A 15,355-nucleotide genomic window follows, 5' to 3' on the forward strand; every position below is an offset into this window, starting at 1 on the left:
GCTGAAACGGTAAATGATCTCCAGGGCCACCTGTGGGCAGAGCGACCTTGACTCATAACTATCGAATGGCATCTGGAGCAGGAGGGCTGCTGTGCTCTGAGCCAAGAACAAGATGGAAAGAAATAGGCAGCACGCTTGCTCTACCCATGACAGGGTGCCCTTGACTTCCAGGCTACGGAAACGGCCACCAGTGTGGCGGGGCTGGGGGCAAAATAAAGATTGAAGACTCTATCCCAGGAGTAGTCCCATACCTCTCCATGTCTGCCTTAGGAGCCATCTGGGCCTCTGTCCTCTCCTTGCAGACCCAGGCTGCTTCTGTCCCTCATCCCAGAAAACTCCCCTCCCTTGTCCTGGGTTTGGGCTCCTGATAGTGCAGTGTCAACCGCTGACTCCAGGCTCTGCTGCCCTCCAGTTTAGTATGATCCCACCTTACCCCTTCGTGCGCTGAGCCTCCCACACAAAGGCCCGAGTAGAAGCACCAAAAACAGCTTAAGAAGTTCCTAATTCTCCCTGGGACAGGGGAGCCCAGAACACAGAGGCCTGGGGACTCACTTGAGAAATAGGGGTGAAAAGGAGGAAATTGCTTTCTTGTGCTTTGGGGTCTCTTCTAGCAAGGAGAAGGCAAGGCCTTCCAGCTCTTTCTATCGTCCTTCCATGTATTCCTTACAGGAGACCAGCGTACTTGGTATCACTCTCCTGATCTTACAGGCAAGAAAGTGAGGCTCAAGGGCGCCTGGGTGGCTCAGTGGGTTAAAGCCTCTGCCTTCGGCTCAGGTCATGATCTCAGGGTCCTGGGATCGAGCCCCGCATCAGGCTCTCTGCTCAACAGGGAGCCTGCTTCCCCCCTCCCTTTCTGCCTGCCTCTCTGCCTACTTGTGACCTCTGTCTGTCAAATAAATAAAATCTTAAAAAGAAAAGAAAGAAAGAAAAGAAAGAAAGAAAGAATCAGGCAGGTTAAGTAACCAGCCCCAGGTCATACCCTTGGTGAGAGGCAGAGTCAGGATCTGAACTCAGATATGTGTAACCTGAGCCACAGGCCATGGGCCTCATATCAGTGAGCACCCATCACATGCTAGACTCTATCTTCTAGATGTACATTGTCTCATTTTAAGCCTTGCAACAACCCTGTGAGGTAGGTATTCCTGGGCACTTTATGGATTATGAAACTTGCTCAGCAAGGTTAAGTAACTGGCCCAAGGACACAGAGCTTAGACAGGGCAGGAGTCAAGAGGAGTTTGGAATGTAGGGCCTGCCTTCCGCCAGTCTCCAGGGCCAAGAGGGAATTCTAAGCACTGGAGGCTCCAGATCAGATTCTCTCTTGCCTCCACGCCATGCTCCCATCGGTGTGAGCCTGCGGTGGATCCAGGACTTCATGCCCGCCCCCCCACCTTCTGTACCCACAGCTCCACCACCACCTGCCCTGAGACCAGCCAGACAGTCTCACTGCCACCTCATCCATGTTTATGAGAGTTACTGTGTGAAGCCTGGGCCTCCGGGATCAGTGCCTGAACTTTTACTCCGACACGCCCTGTTCTGACCCAACTGTTACCCTTCCCAAATTCTACAACACTTCCTCTGGGGGCCTTGGAACTAGCATCCATCGTCAGTAATTCCCTCTGTACCCTTAACCTCTTCTTTGAATTTTGAATGCACTCATTTCCTAAATGTATTCCATGTTTTGTAACGCAGGCACCATTGGGTGGGCCAGTCAGATATAGGCTATTCTATGCCATGTACATTGTTTAGTGTCCGTGGGCCGTTTGCCCATTAAATACCTGTGGTTCCCTCCGGGGACATGGTGATGCTCACTGGTATCTGGCTCTCCCCTGAGAACCCTGTTCCTTGCAGTCCTCTCAAGCGGTGGTGGTGGTGGTTTCCATTCCAACAGCCGTTACCTAGTAGACGTGGGGTAAGATAGGTGTCCTTGTTGCTCCTTTCTGCTGCCTCCAGGTCATTCTGTTCCAAACCAAATTGGCATTGCTAATCTTCAGATCCCTCTCCCTTCTTACTATAACCTTCTAGTGATCTCCAGGCCCTCCCTCGAATTCCTTGAAGAGTAGGACCCAGTTTCCCCTTCATTCTCTTCAACACCACTCTGGTCCAGTTCTTGGTGACGGTAACACCTACACAGATGACCCTTCGAATGTGCTGGTTTCTGGATTCCTTCAATGGTTTTATCTTCTACTTCAGATCTTCAGGCACGTTCTTTTACTCTACAACACATCGCTAAGGGAACTAAAGCTGTACCTTAAAGTCAAAGTCCAATGTCGTACATTTTGTTCATCACTTCCTATTTTTCCAGTTCACTGTTATGTCTGAACTGCAAAAATTCTACAGCATCAGGACCTACAATCCGTCGATCCTGAGGCTCACGCTAAGTATATGATCTTGTTTATATTTGGGGTTTGCTCTGTTCCCCCAAATAGCTGCAGGGTTCACTCCTCCACTCCTTCAAGGCTTTGCCCCAGCATCATGCTTTGCCATGATCTTTCATTTAAAAGCGACCCTCCCCTGATATTGTTGTTCTCTATGGATTATTTACCTCAATGTACTTATCACTAAAATATCACTTTTTTTCCTTCTTATTTCTGTGGAATGGAAGCTTTATGAGGGCAGGGAATCTAGTTTACTCTAGCCCAGTGTCTAGAACAGTGCTTGGCCCATGCATGCTTATCAATGTTTGTTGTTGGAAAAGAGACGCTAGGGCTATAGTAAACTATAGTAACTGCTAGGGCTGCATTTTGAACCCAAGTCAGTTGGACTGGAAAGTTACTCCTTCCCATTATTTTGTGTCCTTTCAAGATGAATCACAGTTATGAACTAGACTGTGAGAGCCGTTGAGCCTTTTCTGAGGGCGTGGGTGGGAGCTCAGGGAAAGGAACCTCAGGAAACACTCCAGATATGAGAGATTGGCAGGCAATATATAACCAATTAAAATTTTGAAAAAAGATGGAAATTTAGATGGGTTGCTGATCTCACGAAACCATGAATCAGTCCTGTTGCTCCTCGACTGTGTCCTTGTTCTTTCCCATCTTAATGTCCTTCTCTTCCCCTGTTTTATGTATCTATTTTCCTTCCCACCCTCCCTCCCTCCATCCCTTCCTGCTCTCATTTTCTTCTCACTGCTTGACCCCTTTTCTCCTCTCCTTAGCTTATTCAAAGAACAAAGCAAATTATTTTTTGGAAAGAATTTTAATTTCCAAGGTGTGGGGAAAATGAAATTGTCCCCTTTCCTGAGGTTCCCTTGAGCATCCTGTGCTTTAATGAAATAAATGGCCTGAAGGAAGATGTAGTGAGTTGAGGTCTGTTGGTGGGTCTGTCCGTGTTTGGGTTTTCTCTCTTCCTCCCTATTTGGCCTCAGCTCTAGGGGGACGGGCAGGATAGGGCAAACTTCTCACTGGTCCCTTGCCCTGTGCCATGTCTGAAATAGAAATAAGTGACAGCCTAGATATTCCAAAGAAATTTGAAGGAAGAGGGAGGGAGAAACTCCTCTTGATAGTGAATTCTGAAGCTGGCAGAAAAACAATTCTTTTCCGCGTGCCAAGTTTTAATTTCCATGCCTGAGCTGACCTAGGGGAGGCCAATTTCTCTCTATCTTCGATGAATTAACCTATAATAGTTGTATTTGGTAAAATCAAGGGATAGGTCTGATGGTGAGTACCCACCCCACCAATGGGAAGTAGAGGTGTCAGGCAAGTGCTCTGCAAACAATGGGTAGTCTTCACTGGGCAGTGTATGGAGCAGGTGGGAAGAACAAGGACTCTGGTTTCAGGCATACTTGAATTCACATCCTCGCTGCGTTATTTTCTACCTTTGAAGCCTTGTGGCTTCAAATATGGCTCAACTGCTTTGTGCCTTAGTTTCTTTTTCTGTCAAGTGGAGATACCAGTCTCTGCCTCACTGAGTGGTCGTAAGGACTGGAGATGATGCATAATAGTGACAACCATGATGACATGATGAACGTGAATTTGGATATTTATTATGGGACAGACATTGTGTGAAGCATGCACGTTAGCTCACATAGAGTGACCAGAATGATGCTTGGCCCATCGTGGGTAATTGATAAATCTTAAGTTGATTTACCATCCAGCCCTTCGTAGAAAATGACTTGGGGAGACATGAACATTTAAACACATGAATATTTCAAGTCCCTTCTCTAGAGTAAATGGAGAAATTTCAGCTTCCCTGGAATATTGATACAAAAGAGAAGTATTCACCAAATGGATGAGTTATGGCTGCAGAAAGAACCAATCCAGAATCTGTGACTTGACCCAAAGAAGGCATAGTTCTTTTAAACTACACATCCAGTGGGGTCAACCTGGGGTTCTGCTGATCGTAGTTATTCACAGACCTTGGCAGATGGATGTTTTAGCTTAACATGTTTCCACAGTAAGCAACACAGAAAAAAGCAAGACTGGTAACTACGCAGAAGTAAAATGCATCTCTTTTGCTCACATTTGTTTGGCCAAGGCAAGCCACTTGGCCCCATATAAGTTGAATGTGGTGGAGGAATGCAATCTACTATGCTCATATTCAAGGAGAGCTAAAATATTTGTGGTCAGCCCAGTGACCGCCGACACTAATAATCACCACAGAAGGGCGTGTTCTGGCCGATGAACATCACTGACATTCTGTTTATAGAAAGTGAATGATGAAAGCTACCACGAACCGAGCACCTACTATAGGATGAGTATTGTTTTGGGTGCTTATCATTCATATAGCAGTTAATCCTCCCCAGAAGGTCTTGATAATCTCTGTATTGTGATGAGGAAACTGGGACTCAGGGAATTTCATTTACCAAGGCTTAATAGTATTAAGGATAGCATGAGCATGGTCTGCAGTTTTTCTGGATTTGTAGGGAAATCCTTCAAAAAGAAGAATGCACTAGAAGGCTACAGAGACGGATTTCTTAATTTTTGGAAATCGAGCACGTGCTAGGATGGCAAATAGATCTTGAGTGTCAGCTCTGACAGATCCAAGTTGGCTGCTAGAGAACCATGATGAGAAGATTTCCTAATGGGAAGGAGGGATGTGATTGATTAAGAATGTCTGCTGTGGGCATAGAAAGGGGGTGGCAGCATGGCAAACAAATGTTTGCCATCTTTGGGCATTTTTCTTAGCTTCTCTGGGTTTCGGTTCTATCACTTACAAAACAAGGTTAATAAAAACTTACTAAAGTAAAGATAGGAGCCTGGGCAAGATGGTTTCTTGATGTCTTCAGAGGACACCAACACGTCTGTGTGCAGGTGCGTATATTCTCATTTATCTTATGCACAGTGTTCCGTCATGGAGTCATGAAAATCCATTAGTATGTATGGGATGGGGCTGGGGAAGGGAGCGCCACAGGCTGTCACTGAAAACTCCCAAGGAGAGCAGAACTGGAGGCCTTTGGCAGGAAGCATGAATCATTTTTTGGCACTTAAGGGTGCCAGTCATCACTGCCTTACAAACAACTGTGAGCTGGATAGGCTCCTCGTCTGTACATCCAAGGGCTGTGCTTCTCAGTCTGGAATGATGTCCTGAGAGTCATGAATCCTCAGATTAAAATACCTCATCTTTACAGTAGTGACTGGAAGAATAGAGCAATATATTTTTCTCAAGAGACGCCAATCAGGATTCCAATGGGAAATAGCTGGCACACTCAAAGGGTTTTTCAGAAAGATAATATTCTATTTACAGAGGTGTGTCAAGGATTAAGGGGACCAACGAGGAATGGTGAGACACTCAGTGACAAGCAACAAGAGGCCATTAGCACTTGTAGGCCTGAAGGGACAACTGGAGGGGAAGGTGTTCCTGGAACCTGTGAGTGCTATGGCCAGACAGGAGGGCTGTTTCACTTGCTGGCTGACTGTAGGAACTCAGATGCTGCCCAGAAAACTGGTGCCCACACACACACACAGGGTGGGGAGTAATGCCCAGAATGTTCTCTCATCTCAACTGCTGATATTCTACTAGAGGGCAAGGGAGCCTGGGTGGTACAGATGCAGGATTCAGTCCTCTTGGACGCTGCAGCAAGGGTGAATAAAGAGTCTAGAAGAACAAATGGAGAAGGCCCAGCACACAAGAAGAGACATGTAAGGTAGAATACTCATGAGCTGTAAAGTCCCATCGGAGTGGAACAGGGAGGGAAAAGAGGGAGGAGTGAGACGGAGGGAACCACCTTCATCTTGATTCAGGGAGTCAGGGCATCTGCCTAAGAGAAGCAAATTTGAAGCTCAACAAAACTTAAACCTACTTTCCTGGACCTAGCCTCCTGGGGATTATGGTCGTTTTAAGGTGATAATTTAATATTTTCCCTTATTTTTAAGAAAGGTGTCTTGTGAACGTGTCTGCTTATATCCTTGAAGCTGAGGTAAAATAAGGGAAGTGTTTTTGATCCAGTTTGGGTTGGAAGTTGAAGGAAATGGTATATGGTCTTGGGCTGACCCAAGTGAGGGAGCCCAGAAGTTCCTCCGGGTGAAGCCTGCGACCCACTTAAATGACAGACGTGGTCCTTCGAGAGCGCTCTCTGTTGTGCATGCTTTGCTGGATTTCTCTTCTTCGCTCTTCAAGAGGCCCTTCCAGGCCACGAGTCAGATTGTCAGCTTCTACTTCCAATGCTGTCCTTATTGTCCTGGAAACCCATTCCAGCTCTGAGCCAGAACAGGAGACTGTCACATTTTCTTCTTTTCCCAGGCCCACTCCCCTCCCTAAAGCCAAACGCCCCTTCTAGCCTCAGAGTGGGTGCCCCCATGCGGGCAGAAGAAAGGTGCATGACTGCATTGCCCAGTATGGCGGACTGTGGCCCCGTGTGACCATTTACAGTTTCCGAGAAGTGAGGGGCACCCGTAGCTCAGTCGGTAGAGCATGTGACCCTTGCTGCTTGGGGCTGTGAGTCTGAGCACCATGCTGGGTAGAGCGGAGACTTAAAATCTGGAAAAAAAATTTTTCAATGAAATGAAATTTAAAAATTTAGCTTCTGAATCACAGTAGCCACATTTCAAGTGCTCAACAGTCCCACGGGCTGCGTAGCACGAAACATTCCCAGCATTATAGAAAGTCCCATCGGACAAACTGGTCTAGATCCTTCTCGGGGGCCTTGGATGGGCAGGGGGCTGGAAACAGGACTCAAAAACTGAACTGTCTTCACCTGCAGGGTTCTCTCCTTGGTAACAGGTGTTGTCACCCTCTCCGGGCTCGTACCATTTCCTTGTGCAGCCAGAAAACTCTGGTGATCATTGCCGCTAACATTTAGTTAGTTCTTGACATGTGTGCAAATGTTGCTAATACATTGTTGTGTGGTGACCACACAGCCCGACAAAGGCACTATGATCTCCCCTTGAATGATACAGAAACAGAGGCCCAGAGAAATCAAGTGATCATACAACTACTAGCTTGAACCATAGGGAATCACCAACCCTCAGATGTTTTTGATTCAACCTCCTAGCAAATGACAGAGCCAGGGTTCAAATCCAGATCCAAGGATTATGTCAGGGTCAGTGTGGCCGAGCATCTGTAAGTGACAACCTTGAAACCCACTTCCTAGGGCTGCAAAGGGTCCAGTGAAAATTTTGGTTCTGTGCCTGGCACACAGTGGGGCTTTTGGAATGTTAGTCTCTTGGGTTTTAACTCCCTTCTGTTCTTGTCGCTGTCTTGGAAGGTAGGAGCACAGCTCTCTGAACAGATGTGCCTAGTGAGGCAGGGTGGGGGGTGGTACACTGCCATTTACTGGATCCCTCCGGGGACCTGGAATAGCTCCTCTGCTCCACCAGGCTCCCCTGCCTATATCCCCGGCCAGTCCCCACTTCTTTCCAGGGCATCCCTGTGCCCTGAACAGCCCAGCAGATGTATTTCGTCAACAGACCCCTCCACCAGAGACCTCAGAAAGAGCTGGAAGGCTGGAGGTGGACCAGCGGGGCTGCTGCTGTCCTGAGCATGTCAGGTGGCTCTGTAAGCTCTGCTCCCGACCTCCTGCGTGCTGTGACTCTGCTTTCATGTCAAGGCAAGGGGTCAAATTAAAAACTCCTCCCTCTTTTTATTTAGCAAGAGGAGAGAGAAGTGTCCCCTGGCTGAGGGTCTTGCTGTTTTGGTGGGGTTCTAGGACTCGAGGGTAATTTCTATCCCTATGAGGAACTTCCATATCTCAGAAACAGTAGATTAATGTTGCCTGGATAATAAAAATATGAGATGCCTGTTTAAATTTGAATTGCAGAGAAGCACTAGATAATTTTTTAGTGGAAGTGTATATGATAAAGTATTTGGGACATATTTCTACTAAAACTACTTATTTATCTGAAAAGCAAATTTACCTGGATGTCCTGTAGTTATCTAGCCACCCTCCAAGGATTGGACTTCTGCCCACCCTTCAGACTCCAGGTCATTTATGATGGTGTTAAGGACACTTCGGAATAAGGGGGAGACTTACATCTGGTTTTGTAGTCATAGCTCTTTGTGAGGTGATTCAGACTCACGGTTCTTAAGATGCAGTCCCTGGACCTGAAATGTCAGCATCACCTGGTACTTGGTAGAAATGCAAATAAATTGTCATGTCCCGCCCCAGACCTGTGAATCTGACACTCTGGGCGGTGGGGCTCAGCATTCTGACTATCAAGACACAGAACCACAAGTTTAGACTCTGAGCAATCAGACAGTCCCGGGCTTGAAACCCAGTCCCACCATTTACTGACTGTGTCAGCAGAATTACTTACCCTCTCTGACCCTACACGTCTTCCTAACCAAACTGAAATATAATACCTTATTTAGGGATGTATAAAGGATGATTTAAATGAAGTTACAGATTATGAAGTAGAACCCTGACACAGTAAAAATGCACAAAACAATTACTCTCACTTTCCTCGTACAAAGAGAGGTCCATTGGTGCCCTGAGACAAATTTGATGGACAGCATGGCAAAAGCCCTAGTTACAGGAGTGATCTCCGCTCAGTTCAAACAAAGCTTTAATTTCCAGAAATGCAATTTCCAGCAGTCCCATGGAGGGAGGAAGGAACTAGAAGGAGAAGGGACAGGGCGAGAAAGTACCAGGACCCAGTGGGGATTGGTTTTCTGACCCACAGACCAGCCCAGGGCAGAGAGCCACATGGATTGAATTCCCTTCCTTCAGTGCTTGGTCCAGAACAGGTGTCCAAGGGGCAGGATTTAAAAATATTTTTTTTCTTTGCCTGGAAAGGTGAGGGAGAGGAGGCCTGAGAGGGGAGGGCATGTCAGGGTGCCTACGCAGGGAGGGTGATCGGCACGCTTGGGTGTGTTTCACAGGGAGGGTCTGGGGCCACCTTGGGTCAGTCTAGAAGCGGGTTCTCAGCTTTGGCTCCACTGACTTTTTGGGTCAGATGATTCTTTGTTAGGGGGCTGTCCGGTACCTGCAGTAGGAACCCAAGTCTCCACCTAGGAAATGCCTGTCTCTCTCCTCCTCCCTCACTGTGGTGACAGTCAAAAACATGTCTAGACATGGCCAGATGTCCCAGGAGCAAGGGGTTTTGGGGGTGCCATATGCCCCTGGGCTGAGAGCCACCTGTCTGGAGAGTACTAGACAACCACCACTCACAATTTTAACCGCTACCATTTATTGAATATTATCTCCAATGCCCATGCTGATCTCACAAGGTCGGTCTTATTACCTACTTTTTACAATTGAAGAAACTGAGGCTGAGACAGTTAAAGCAACTTCCTTAAACCCTACATCCGGTAGGTCCGGGCCTTTAAGCTTGGTCTAACTAAAGCTCATGCTGCAAAAGCCTCTCTTTCTCTCTGAAAAACAGGAGTTTTATTTCTTCAAGGAAACTCTTCTCATGTCAACTCAAGTTCAGAAATACTTACTGAGAAGCCATGAGAAGATGTTGCTCAAGTTTTTGCTACCGGTGTCACTCTGGAGGTCAGACTCCCACAACATGGTTAACAAAGGAGGCAGTCCCAGTTTGGGCCAAAATGGACATTTCCAGAAGTAGAACTCTGAGCTGGATGCCCGCTGTGTATGACTGTCTCCTGTGTTCTTGTACTGTCCATTCCGATAATACAAAGGAGGACTAAAACCTTGAGGTTCGTGGGGTCTACTAGCCACTTGTCCTTCGGAACCTCACCTCACTTGCCTTGGCTGGGGCTGTAGGACGCTTCTAGCCAAACACTCCGTCATCTTCTTTCTGGCTCTTTGCAGGAACTCTACCTTTCCCCTTTCCCTTCTCATGGCCGTATACTCATACGCTTTGAGCTTGCTGTAGTAATCAGAGAACTTGTTGTAGAGGATAGAAATTGGCATCCCGTTGAGGATAATTCCAAAAGCAATGCAGAGGAAGGCAAAAAGCCTGCCCAGGATGGTCTCTGGGTACATGTCTCCGTATCCCACAGTGGAGAGGCTCACCTGCGTGGGAAAGAAAGTGGGACGGAACTGTTAGCAGTGTGACAGGGGAGAAGACAAGGAGAGAACCAGGCAGGAAAGTGTCCTCTGTCTCCCTGAAGGTACATGTAGGTCATGTAACGGCTCCCACAGAGCCAGCTTTAGGGGGAACCAGAAGTTTGCCTGCAGGATCTGTGTCATGGGAAGAACACAAGCTGTAGGGCTGGGAGTCCTGGGCTTGGATCCTGACTATTACAAATTTTCTTACACACAATACAGGGGAGATCACAGCTGCTTAAGGGGTTGTGGAGAGCATATAAGCTGCAATGTGTAAAGTTCCCGGGGAGCATGGCTTCAATAAATGTTAGCTTCTGTCTCCCCTCAGAGGGGCCAGCTTTAGGACCAGGGACCCTGGATTTGCCCATATAATAGGTGTACCGGAAAGAGCTCGGGCTTGGAACCAGCCGTACATGGGTCCAAGTCCTAATTCTGACCCTTCGCCGCTGAACACCCACGAGCAAAATGTTCAGTCTCTGAGCTTTGGTTCCTCATCTAAAATTGGAGGATCATAGCCAACTCTTCATCTTCTCCTGCAGACTAAATAAGAAAAGGAGTATAAAGCACTTAACCCAGGGTCAGGCCCACAAAAGGCAGTGAGCAACCTCTTCTGTGGTGCTTCTCTCATCTTTAAAATGGAGACAACTATAATACTTCTCGGAGTTGTGTCATTCAAATGAGGTATTGTATATGAAGGTGCTCTAATTGCAAATGTCTGGAGAAACACACTCATTATTTTGCAAAGGGACTTTTCCGTAAGACATCACAGACCAAAAATATGTTCATCCTGCATGAAATTTCTCCCATCACTCTTGCACACTGCCTTGAATTCCACTAATTAGAGATGTATTTAGGTTAACAAGCTTCTGTTTTAAAATGCAGATACCCGTGGGACTAGTTATCAGTCAGTGGAGCCAGAGAAAACCTGGGAAAATCTCTTGGGGCCCATTTTTCTAAGCCTCATGTATTGAGCCTCCCGTCAGCCCCCAGACTAGTGGCTAAATGACTAGAAGGCTTGTAGGCAGGGCTTAGTTGCTTAGTTGGAAGAAAAAAAAAAAAAAAAAAAAACCTGTGCATTGCACAACTCCAGGGGGCACTGTTTGCTGCATCGATCTGTGGCATTGCCACAATTTTCTGGCAGATGATACTAGAATGCACAGTTAGCCTGTTGACCTGTACCAAGGTGGTGTTTAGCTTAGTAAATGCTTCTGTTTTGACGGAAGGGTCGGTTTGAACATTAAGTGTGATTGGTTAGGATGGAATGGAGAAGCAGGCCAGCTGGGCTAATCTGGTGTTGCTGATAAGAACCACAGCTCCACCCAGACCATAAAAAACTGAAAGCTTGACGTCCTCTTGGGGTTGGGAGACATACCACCTCTGACTGCGAGGGACCTGTTGAGGGTGGGCTGTCCCTTCCCCCGGGGGAAGAAAACAAGCACCTAAGAGAGGCAAGATGGCGGACACCAGCTTAAGAAGACAGATGGCATCCGGGTACATGGCTCTGAATCCCCCTCCCAGCTGTGTGACTTGGTCAGGTCTCCTGCATGCCCTCTGTCTCTGTTTCTCCTTGTGAAATACAGGGAGAATAGCAGTACCTACCCCACAGGGGTGTTAAGGGATTGAAGGAGAGCTTGGTGCAGGGTCCAAGTGATAAGGCTAGTAGTTCTCATGCTTATTAGCCCGATGGGCTGTGGAAATGGGCCCCTGCTTGGATCCTGCTGAACGGGAGGGGAATAGGGTGGGGGGCACTCTGGCTCCAGATTTTGGTACCAAAGGATGATGACAGGCAGTGGTACGGTGATCTCACTCATGGGTTAATCTGTGTGTGTGTGTGTGTGTGTGTGTGTGTGTGTGTCTCTCTCTCTCTCTCACTCACTCATCCCTGGCCATACCCGGAGAAAAAGAGCCTGAGTCAGGTCTCTGTCCGCGTACACTGAACTGAACCGTGGCTTCCACAGGTCACGAAGCACAGCCCTCATATCTCTGGATGAATGTTGAATTGCTCGTCTGCTTGCCCTGGAGGAAGCCTACGGGGAATCTGGGAACAGGGATGAGTGACAGGAAGGAGTAGTTCAGGAAGCCTCCACAAAAGGCCGAAGCCACCAAGATGGGAGGCAGGAGGCTAGGAGGATCCAGAGGAAGAGAATTGAGACAAAGTGCCTATTTTAAACTTCTGATCAGTCCCTCACTGGGTTTACTGCATTCCCAACCTCGACTTTTTTTTTTTTTTTTTTTTTGGCTGAACTTTGGAAAGTCAAAAGCAAAGAGTGTTGTTGGCTTAAGGGAGAAGACATACTTGATGCTCATAATATGGTCTAAATATTTTTGTATATCTTGGGTCTTTATTTTTAGAGAAAAGATCTCTTCTGCTAGGAGGTTCTGTGTGATGGGTCCTGAAGAATTTATTCAAAACGCACAGCTCATCATTGCCTTGTCTGTTCTGTGGACAGTTTGACTCAACCAGTGACGTGGTTCTTGCTCCTTGGCTCCACGAGGAAGGCAGAATTCCTTGGCTTTAGGGATCTTTTCTCCATGTTCCACAGCCCAAACCCATTTCTCCCTTCATGAACATTAAAAATGGAAAGCCCTATACTGACACATGTGACCCCGAAGTGCGTTCTCACATTAGGAGGGGCTGGGTCTGGAAATATGACCAGAATCCCTGCAATCCATCTTAATAACCTGAAAACACTGGCTCGCTCAGCCACTCCATAAACTGGAAATGTCCCATTCCATGGAAGGCTTACATATTTTCCCTAGCCTTTGGGTCCCAAAAGCCAGAATGTGACCTTCCCCGAGGAGCTCACCCATTAATCAGCAAATCTTGGCCTCCTAAACATTACAAGGAGGACAAGCATGCAGTTTTTCTCTCAAACTTCAGAATGACTATACTGAAATTTCTCCTTCAGCAAGGAATGTTTGTTTCCTTCATAATGAGCGAGGTATAGATGAAATCTTGGCACCCAGAAATCCATGCACGTAGGAGCCCAGGGAACACAACTGATTTTTCAAAATGATGAACGCCTCTTCTAGCATTCCCAAACAATTTGGGGTGTTGAAGACTTGTGATTTCTGGCTAAAATTATTATACACCTTAATGCATGTTCTTTAAAGGATTTATCTTCAAAGGCTATACGTCCTATCCATGCTGCTGTGGCTACAAATATTTGAAGAATTCCTCTTTGAATTTTAATCTGCACAGAGGATTCAGTGGCATTACCTTGGAACAAGAAGTCTTAGCCGCCTCAAGGTTTAACTCTAGATGTCAGTCTTAAGCTCAAGGGACCTGACTGTATCTCAAAATTTCAAATCCTCCCTCCAAAAGGTGAAGATCTGGCACGATTACAAAGTAGTAAATGGACATATCACAGTCTCCAAAGAGAATTCCTCAGTGGAATTCAAAGAATGTTTTGAGGGGTAGAAGCACTGTTAGAATGAGGTCATGGGTGAGGAGAGGACCTTACGAGAACCAACCTGCCTCATCTGTATGTTAAAGTCCTGATGTGCATGGAAATTGTGCAATTAAGGAGAAGGTAGCAGAAGCTAAGGCAAATGTGGGATCTATTCCTCCAGCCGCAGAAAGGCATGCTGTAATGATGCCATAAACTCACCCACAGTTTACTTGGTACTTTTCCCTGTCCTCTACAGCTCCGTCATGTCCCACAAGTCCTGCCAGCCCACAGGAGGACCACAGTTCTAAAAGGGGACCACTCCAGAGTCAGGAGTCCACAGGAGCAAAAAGTTAGAGTAGTGCCTAAGAGCCTTTGCCCCATTTCATGGCTCCTTTGCTATTTCTGAAGGATCTAAGAGGATGCCGCCTCCCTTACTGCTGTCTGTGTCAGACATCGACCCACTGTCTCTCAGTCCCAAGCGAGACACCCTCTGCACTCTTTCCTATAGTCTCGCAGCTGGGAGTGTGCAAACTACATTTCCCAGACCTCCTTGCTCGCTGGTTTCTGGTTGTGTTCGGCAAATAAGATAGTGTTGGGACACTGGAGGTGGGTGAGGAGCTAAGCGTCTCTTTTCCCACTTCTGCTGGCTGTCACCGTCCTCCAGTAAGCAGACAGCCGTGGCTCAGGCGTCTTGGCTCAGAGAACACTAATCTCGTGATGTCGTCCAAGGAGTTCCTGTGACAGCCCCTCAGAGGCTCCTTCTCTGTTCTTGTGGGTTCCAGTAACTTGACCTTCTATTTGTTCCTCCAGTTTTAGGGTTGACCACTGTTCCACGCAGGAACCGATCTCTGGGTTCTCTGTTTCCCCTTACTGCTCTTCCAGCCCTCTAACACGTGTGTATCAATAACCCTGCGTCACATTCCTTCTGTTTAAAATATCCCCCCCACCTTTTCTTTTCTGTTTTCCTAACTTGGCTGATGCAACTTCTAAATGGGACTTCTTTTTTTTTTTTTTTTTTTTTTTAAGATTTTATTTATTTTTTTGACAGAGAATACAAGCAGGCAGAGAGGCAGGCAGGGAGAGAGCCCCACAGAGCAGAGAGCCTGATGTGGGGCTCAATCCCCAGACCCTGGGATCATGACCTGAGCCTAAGGCAGAGGCTTTAACCCACTGAGCCACCCAGGCGCCCCCTAAATGGGTCTTCTTAAAGCAAGCCATCGATCCATTAAAATAAAATAACATCTCGGTGATCTCCTAAGTGCCACCTATTTGCAAGGAAATGATAACATGCTTTGGGAAAACAAAGATAGGAGCAAGGTCTCTGTGGCACAATTACCTGCTTGATCAGCTAGAGATAAATCTTCTTTTTGAAAAGTTTTGTTAGTCTTTGCAGGAATGAGTTCATGACATAGTTTTCTCTTTGGTTTCTATAGTTTTAACTCACTCTTGAGGCTCAGAAGGAAATGGCCCATTAAACAGTCTAGTTGCCCTTTTCTGCTTTTTTTTTTTTTTTATTTGACAGAGATCACAAGTAGATGGAGAGGCAGGCAGAGAGAGAGAGAGAGAGAGAGAGAGAGAG

General features: G+C 46.9%; 1 protein-coding gene across 1 annotated transcript in view; it reads right to left on the reverse strand.

Annotated features, from left to right (window-relative positions):
• The window catches only part of LOC111153521 (potassium voltage-gated channel modifier subfamily V member 2), a 50,887-nt gene that overhangs the window by 28,550 nt on the left and 6,982 nt on the right, over positions 1–15,355 (reverse strand). The window contains exon 2 of the mRNA XM_022512576.1: positions 10,074–10,351. Within this exon, the coding sequence (XP_022368284.1) occupies positions 10,074–10,351 (278 nt within the window). The remainder of the gene's footprint in view (positions 1–10,073; positions 10,352–15,355) is intronic.

Source organism: Enhydra lutris, unplaced genomic scaffold (assembly GCF_002288905.1).
Source record: "Enhydra lutris kenyoni isolate GAN:26980312 unplaced genomic scaffold, ASM228890v2 scaffoldscaffold33, whole genome shotgun sequence".
Lineage (NCBI taxonomy): Eukaryota > Metazoa > Chordata > Mammalia > Carnivora > Mustelidae > Enhydra > Enhydra lutris.